This window comes from Dendroctonus ponderosae, unplaced genomic scaffold (genome assembly GCF_020466585.1).
Source record: "Dendroctonus ponderosae isolate FM_Combo_2020 unplaced genomic scaffold, Dpon_F_20191213v2 Dpon_F_20191213_4, whole genome shotgun sequence".
Classification (NCBI taxonomy): domain Eukaryota; kingdom Metazoa; phylum Arthropoda; class Insecta; order Coleoptera; family Curculionidae; genus Dendroctonus; species Dendroctonus ponderosae.
The window spans coordinates 1,389,196-1,397,520 of record NW_026018611.1 but is presented as its reverse complement, the minus strand read 5'-3'; the positions used below and the strand labels follow the sequence as shown (position 1 = coordinate 1,397,520).

Below are 8,325 nucleotides of genomic sequence, written 5' to 3'. Positions count from 1 at the left end.
AATATCATTGAAAACCCGTATTCTAAAGATGATACGAATTCTAGACGTTGTCTGAGAGGTAAAGCAAACTCTGTTATACCAGTATACCGCATAAGTTGAAAAAGTGAAAAATTGCAGATACGACTTCTTGTCTCAGCAGGGCAGCGTGGGCATGCCGCATAGACGCCCATGGGTGCGAGTGAGACAAACCGATGCCAGCCAAGTTCCCGAATGGAAAACAGGTTCAATTCATTAAAGTTGGAAACTTGAAAACTCGCAAAAATTGTTAATCGCTTTAAGCCGTTCCTTTACAGAACGGCTTACGCCGTCATTGCCAACAAGTGACATTGACTCCTGCAGCTTCTCCACTCAAAATCGCCATGTTATCGTCCATATTCCCCATCTCTGTAAGCGACAAAGAAGCTGAGTCTGCACCGTCAACAGCGCGCCCTGTAAGTGACCGCTCAGCCGCTTCCCCTTAGGCCTTTGCCCAATGGCCCTTGTAGGGCGCCGTTTTTCCCGAAAACGCCGAACAGCAAAGCACGTCCCTGCTGTCGGTGTTGGACGACAAAAACCTGCTGATTGCCGCCCTTCGAAAGCAGCTGCAGAACCAGAAAACCCAGCTCAGCTACTACATCAAGCGCGAGCTGAATGGCAATCGAATCCAGCAGCTGTCGCTATCAGTGAGTGTCTGGAGCGGCTGTTTGCTCCCTTTGCTCAACAACAGCTTCTAGTGCACCCCCCTCGCCTACGAGTACAGCCTGCCCCTCACTCTGGCCATGAATCAGTTCTGCAAACAGGCCGGCATCAAGTCCAACCTGGCAAAGCTGCACGAGCGCTTGAAGCGCCTGGACAGCGACTTGTCGAACGCGCTCAAGGATCAGGAGTTTGTGCTCAGAAAAATCGTCAATAAACTGTGCGAATTCCTGCGGTTCCAGGAGATCTGCAATGGCGACCAGTTTGGGGGCTTCATCAGCAGCCCCCTACACGTGGATCTCTTTGACCAGCTCCTAACGGCCACCGTGGGGCTCAGGAGGCGCCTGGAGGCCTTCAGAATATGCTGCGACCGCCTCATTCTAGTGGAAGAGGAGCGAAGCGCCATTGGTTAGTCTAAGTCAACCCTCGAACCAATCCGAGACGAGATGAATATTGCAGTGGACCAAGTCTATTCGCTGCCAGCGGGGGAGCGCACCACTCGCAACGCGCTGCTGGATATCCAGATGGAGAAAGCGCGACTGGAAAGCGAACTTTTGCACCCCAGAGGCCCACAAGACCTGAACGCCATCGAGGATCTGTTGCAGCAGCTGCAAGTCCAGCTGAATTGCAGCTTTGGGGGTGTGGACAGCAAAGGTGCAGATGACCAGGGCTTGCTGCATTGTCCTAACGCTTGACTGGGTTTAAGAGAGCAGCGTCAGCAGGATGCTGACCCAGATGAACTCCGAAGCCAAACTCCTGCTGGAGGCCACCAAGCAGCAGAGGGAGAAACAGCGCAACGCGCCCTCCAAGGCGAAAAGCCCCGAACCGAACCGCGTTCTCCTCTTCATCAAACTGGCGGGCGACGACAACGTGAAGCGAACAGACCTGGAGAGCTGGGGGATCAAATCCAGCGAGGAACTCACGTATTGGCGCTTCGCTCGCCTGCAACCGGCAGGTATGAACGGGTTTTTGAGTTGCAGATTCTTTGCGCTGGTGCGGGACGAAGTCCAGCTCGTCACGGCCAAAGAGCGACAGGAATCAAACAAATCCCGCCAAGAAGCAGACCTTTTCAAGAAGAAGCTCAACCAGGCGCAGCTGGAAAACGCACGCGAGCTGGACAAGGTAACTGCAGATCCAGGCGCAATCTCCCAGCTCAACCAGCCCCTGCAGCTTAGAGCCGACCATGACAACCAGGCGCAAGCGCTGCGGCAACAACGGGACCTTTACAAGGCTCAAGTGGAGGATCTGCAGGCCATTAGGGCGGCCTACGCGCAGCTGGTGGAGAAACCCCAGCCGAAACAGGCAGCGCCACTTGATGCGGCAGAATGGAAAAGTCTGCTGCTGCAGCAAATGGGGCAAGTGGAGGCGCTGAAGGCCAAACTGGCCGACCAGCGCGATCAGATCCAGGTTCTGAGTCGCTTCATCAACCTGACCAGGCCCAACTCACCCACCGTGAGTCCCGGAGCCCTCAATCGCTTGCAGCTCACTCAAGGTTTTCAGCTGGACAAATTCCCGATCAAGAAACCCAGGGGAAAACGCCCACTGGGCTTTCCGGTTAATGCGAAAACCGGAGCTCAAGCTCTGAAGCTCAAGAAGCCCACCAGTAGTATCAGGACCAGGACACTGGGGAGTCGAGGGGGCGGCTCATTCCAGCTGGTGGCGCAGCGAAGCTATGCCTGGCAGACAAAGGGCGAAGACAGCCAGGGCAACCTCACACTGGAAAAATCCTCAATGTTCAGCGTGGAGTTTCAGTTGAAGAACCAAGCAGCCATTGACAAGAAAAATGACCCCAAGCAGTCGCTGGAGGAGTTGTTAGCAGCCCGCTGTTCAGCCGATGTGGACTGAAAATGTCAACAATATCTCAAATATAAAATGGGAAACTAGTGAAGCTTGTTGGGCTACGGGGGTATGCATAGAGGCCCGACAAATGGGCAAGTTTCATGTTCAGATAGGGCGATTGTGACTAACTGCCCGAGCTGCATCAATATTAAAGGTAATTGCTAGCACACTGGGGGAAATCGATCGGGGGCTTTTAGCGAAATTGCGAATTTGCTCCGCGATCGGATTTTAATCCGCGCACCAAACCCTGTTGGCATGTTTCCCACTCCTGGTTCAAATTCATTTGAAACACCCTGTACAAGTACGCACCCCCACCCCCCCATGCAAGGGCAGCAATCTAGTTCGCCGAGCCAACAATGCCCATTGCCATGGAAACCATCTGACATTGCCGGCTAACGCCACTGTCACCGTCACGAGTCAGACAAGTTGAACTTTCCGGTTGTGTCGAGGCGAAAAAATGGCAGCGCAAGCGTCCAACCTGCCAAGAAGTGCGCACAAAATCAAAAAGTTGGTGCCCCTTTTCAACCGCATTCTGGTAAAGCGGGCGGAGCCCCTGAAGGAGTCCAAAGGCGGCATCGTGCTGCCCGAGGCCAAAACGGCCAAGTCCTTGAAAGGTGCTGGGGTGGAGTGTGAGGGAAACTCGGCGATAAAGCGGGGGTGTTTCAGGTACGGTGGTGGCGGTCGGGCCGGGTACCAGAACGGAGAAGGGGGTGCCAGTTCCCATGACGATCAAGGTGGGGGACGAGGTTATGTTGCCCGACTACGGGGGAACCCGCGTGGAGATGGACGAGCAGACCTACTTCCTGTTCAGGGAATCGGAAATCCTGGCCAGATACACCGATTAATTGGTGGGATTTTGAAGTTTGTTGGTTGAAAATCGTTTGAATAAATGTGACATTTTCCCAGTTAATTCGACTAATTTCGGCCAATTGAGGTCAAGCGCAATGACAATTAATTTGTCATTCATCCAATCACCTTCACGCATTCCGACGTGCATTCGCAGCGCACCGCGACCCTTTGTTTCCGATTACAATCAATCAGGCTGATTAATTTGCTTTGAAATTTAAACGTCCAGTCATTTTTCAGTCGGCCAGCGACGACTGAACGTCATCAAAAACATGCAACACAATGGATAATTGTATGGAATACATGGACGGCTTTTACTGCGATTATTCACGGCTGTTGATGATTAATGTTCGGTGCGAGTACATGGAATTATTGAATCAAAATGGCGACAGTCACACCTGTCAGCTACATCAACTGTCATCAACTCGTCCAGTGTTTCATTTAGTCGCACCTGCACGTCTATGAGAACGGGAATGACATTGTTGCCGATGCGGCTTTAATTTCCAGAAATAGCGACAACGAAATCGTCAAATATGTCGTTTTGAAACGAATAAAACAACAAAATTTACATGAAATAACCGAGTTTTACTACTTTGTGGACACTTGCTGATTCTGACCTGATGCGCGCTTCGACAGCTTTAGATGACTTTCGACCACAGAAATTTTCCCTAGAGACACTTTTCCCGCCTATATAAAACTCACTTCAGTCTCAAATCCCAAAAATACGTCTTTTCACCTGCTAAGTGTTGGTTTAAAAAGCGTGTTTTTGCACAAGTGCACCCGCGGTTTCAAAAATTCGTAACCTCGAATTTAGAAGCAGAAAAAACTGGAAACCTTCACAGTCCATAGAGGACACCTTAGCTCGGAGATCCTGAAAAAGTCGCTTAAATTGTGCAAAACCCCAGGTAAAGCTTAGACTAAAAATGAACGATTCATCTCAAGCGCACCCACTGCGTGAAAAATTCGCAAATTCCAACCTCGAACAAGTAGAAACTTGAAAGTTTCACAGGCTCTAGAAGACACTTCAGTCTGTAGTCTGAAAATTTCAGTTAAATTGGGCCAAATCCTGATTTTTGGCTCCTTGCTAAATCGTTCACTAAAGCTGAACGTTTCCACTAAAGTGCACTCGCTGTTACGAAAATTCAAAACTTCGAACTTAGAACAAGTATAAACTTGAAACTCTCACAGTCTCTAAACGACAGCTTAACTTACCGATCCTAAAAATTTCACTTGAATTGTGAACAATTTTGCTAAAATTTTCGCTAAAAATGAACGTTTCCTCTCAACTGCATTCGCTGCTATAAAAATTCGTAACTTCGAATTTGAAACAAGTCGAAACTTGAGACTTTTACAGAAGACACTTGAATCTCCAAGCCCTAAAAATTTTACTCAAATTGCACAAAACCCTGATTTTTACCAACTTTGAAAATCTAGATCAAAAAATTTACCTCTGTTCGAAAATTCATAGCTTTCAATCTAGAACAAGTAGAAACCTGAAACTTGCACAGTCGCTAGAAGACACCGGATCCTGCGGATGTTGAAAATTTCACTCAAATTACGCCCCATCCTGATTTTTGTCGACTTGGTAAATGTTGGCATAAAAATGAAAGTTTCCACCCAAGTGCATCTTCTGCTTCAAAAAATCGCTGCTGCCCATGTGGGTCAAAAGCGACTTGAAAATCTCCCAATCCATGGAAAATTGATTTTTTCCGCCCTGAATAAGCGCTAATTGCTAATCGAATGCAAGTCACAACTTCAAAATCTCACTATTCCGTTAGATTGGCAACGTCATTACGTCATTAACGAGGCGCAATTAAAACGTCCGTTACTCACGTAGGAGAAACTGCCAAACTTAGTGCTATACAGGTTCAATGCAAATTGAACCTTCCAAAACGGTTCGAAAGGAAATTATTAAGCCACACGTGTGGTTCCTCCAGCGAACATATCTCTGATGATGATAACAATGCGTGCTGGCGAAACGTTAGAACGCGCTTGCTGCTGGCATAAAACCTGTGCGACTACCCTGCATAAAAAAGTGATTTGCATCCCAAGCCCCATCCATTTATCAGCTCATCGATTAATCTGAGGCCCCTTTTAACGGTGCATGTTTAAGACCCAGTCGACGGCGCGGCATTTTCCATTTTATGGGCAGCACATTCACTGAAAAATGTGGCCTGGCATTACTCGATATAAAAACGGGAACAATAAATCGCCCTTCCGGGATCCATTCGTCATGTTCAAGCGAGTGTATGGAAAACGCCGATGTGCCTTCGAATCCGAATCGAGAAAATGCTTAATTCAGCATAGAAAGGCCACATTCCGATTCAGAAGAATGTTTGAATTGACTCGAAGGGCGCACAATGGCGGCACGGGAAATGCCAAAAATGTCAATATTTGACGTTTTGGCTGCGCTTGCACGGGCACAAAGTGCGACATTCGGTGCCAAAACTGTCAACTGACAATCTCGCCCTGTAGCCTAAGGGAATTTTGGAAAACGTCAGAACGCAACATTGACGTTGACACGCTCACGTGGCAGGCTGTCACTTTGACACCTCTAGAGGTGCCACCGTTGAAAAGAGACAACAATGTAAACATCTGTCAACATGTCCTTATTGCCAGCAGTTGGCGTGAGAAACTAGGGAAAATGGGCCAGCAAGTGACCATCATCAGACCCACAGTGGCAAAGTCCACCATGGACATGCCCAAACGTACCTTCCAATCAAAAGGGGGGCGTCAGCCAGTCATTCTCCTAGGTAGAGTCGCACCCACTTGACCAAAGAGACAAAGAACTGTTGGCCCTGTTCCTCAGCAGTTCCTGCTGTTGTCAAGCATCAAATTCGGTCACCAATCACGTAACCGACACCCGTGGACCAACATTAATGTTTACATTAATTACAGCACAAACGCGAAATTCTCCCAACACAGAGCCCGAGAAATGATCGAACAAAAGCGCACTGAGCCGCGGAAGAACCAGAAGCGCACACCCGAAAAACCGACCTCAACAATGCAAATTGATGTCGGTGTGGGTGATTAATTAATTAAATCGGAAAAAAAATCGTCCCGTTTGAATATGTGGGGGGCCACACGGTTGAGCTTTACTCGATTCGGAGCTAGAGCAGGACTAGCAGTCATTCATTGACGGGCGAAGGGCGCAGGCGCTCTGCATTACGCGGCGGCTCTACGCGAAAGCTCTGGGCTCTAATAAGGGTCGGGGCGGCCCGGCCATAGAGTAGGGATGGAGCTGTGGGGTGAATTACGGTCTAGGGGAGCCAACTTTACGGCTTAAGGGTCTCAAACCTGTTCGCTATCAGAATGAAACTGCTCTAGTATTATTGGAAACGTTGGACAGGTTACGCGTCAAAGGCGACCGAAGATTCTTTACAGGAGGTGTTTGAGGAGTAGGACAGGGCTGAATTTGCAAGGCGACGTTGCCGAGTTTATGCAAATTTTACGCGATATATGGGGGAAACACCCGATGTTTTTGCTGCAAGCTTTGCAAAGGCGATTCAAATCTCAACCGCATGTTCTGGTTTAAAAATTCATAACTTCTGATCTGGACGAAGTGGAAACTTGAGGCTGTCACAACGTATAGAAGGGATTTCGATCTGCAAATACAGAAAATTTCAATCAAATCGCACCCAATCTTGAATTTTGGCGGCTTGGTAAATGCGGGCCTAAAATGACAGTTTGAGCAGAAATGCACCTTCTGATCCAGAATCTGAAAAAATCATAACTTCCAATCTAGAGCTCGCAAAACCTTGAAAGCTTGCCCCATCTATAGAAGACAGTTGAATATACAAATTGTGAGAAAATAATTGAAATCGCAAATGTTATTAATTTTTGACGAATTCCCAAATGATGGCCGTTAAATGCACGTTTTTATCCAAGTGCTGCTATAAAAATTCGTAACTTTCCAACCAGAGCCAGTCAAAACTTCAAACTTTTGCAATCCATAGAAGACATTTGAAACCAAAAAAGCTACAAGCTTGATACAAATGGCATAAGATACTGATGTTTGCCGGCTTCGCAAAAACTCCCAAATGCTCTCGCTGATTTAAAAATTCGGAACTTCCAATCTAAAGCAGGTAAAACCTTCAAGCTTTTACTATCCATAGAAAACATACAAGTTCTCGAAGTTTCATTTAAATCGCATACAAGTTTGATTTTTTTTGACTTCAAACGTGACTTCAAACTTGATGTCAAAGCTGGCCCAGAAATGAGCGTTTTTGCACAAATGCACTATTTTTCTGAGAAAATCGTAACTTTCAATATAGAGCAAGCAGATACTTGAAACTTTCACAGTCAGTGGAAGACAGTTGAACCTAAAAACCGTGAAAATTATGCTCAAATCGCCTCAATCACTGATTTTTTCTGACTTGGTAAAAGCTGACTTAAAAACGAGCGTTTTTGCACAAATGCATTATTTTCTTGAAAAAATCGTAACTTGAAATCTAAACCACGTAGCGACTTCAAACTTTTGCAGCCTATAGAAGACACTTGAATCTCACCATCCTAAAAATTACGCTGAAATAGCATCAAACCCCGATTTTGCCAACTTGGAAAAAAGGCCATAAAAATGGACGTTTTCGACGAAAAGCACCCTTTGCTTTAAAAATCCCGAACTTTCAATCTAGAGCAAGCAGATACTTGAAACTTTCACAGTCTATGGAAGACAGTTGAACGTAAAAATCATGAAAATTACGCTGAAATCGTATCAAACTCTGATTTTTGCCAACTTGGAAAAAAGGCCATAAAAATGGACGTTTTCGCCGAAAAGCACCCTTTGCTTTAAAAATTCCAAACTTTCAATCTAGAGCAAGCAGATACTTGAAACTTTCACAATCTATGGAAGATAGTTGAACCTAAAAATCGTGAAAATTATGCTCAAATCGCCTCAATCCCTGATTTTTGCTGACTTGGTAAAAGCTGACTTAAAATGAGCGTTTTTGCACAAATGCACTATTT

At 46.6% G+C, this 8,325-nt stretch overlaps 3 protein-coding genes across 3 annotated transcripts in view; all 3 read left to right on the top strand.

The window, feature by feature from the left end:
• LOC109542959 (glucose dehydrogenase [FAD, quinone]) overlaps positions 1 to 8,325 on the top strand; it is a 17,187-nt gene that overhangs the window by 5,137 nt on the left and 3,725 nt on the right. The gene's annotated exons all lie outside the window — the stretch shown is intronic.
• LOC109542956 lies at positions 188 to 2,558 on the top strand. Its single transcript, XM_048665636.1, has 9 exons — positions 188 to 236; positions 294 to 431; positions 486 to 662; positions 714 to 1,083; positions 1,135 to 1,329; positions 1,382 to 1,598; positions 1,656 to 1,797; positions 1,846 to 2,127; positions 2,176 to 2,558. The coding sequence occupies exons 1-9, from the start codon at positions 192 to 194 to the stop codon at positions 2,518 to 2,520; spliced, it is 1,911 nt and encodes a 636-aa protein (XP_048521593.1). The 5' UTR covers positions 188 to 191; the 3' UTR covers positions 2,521 to 2,558.
• LOC109542964 (10 kDa heat shock protein, mitochondrial) lies at positions 2,874 to 3,424 on the top strand. The gene is made up of 2 exons (XM_019912438.2): positions 2,874 to 3,128; positions 3,181 to 3,424. The coding sequence occupies exons 1-2, from the start codon at positions 2,972 to 2,974 to the stop codon at positions 3,357 to 3,359; spliced, it is 336 nt and encodes a 111-aa protein (XP_019767997.2). The 5' UTR covers positions 2,874 to 2,971; the 3' UTR covers positions 3,360 to 3,424.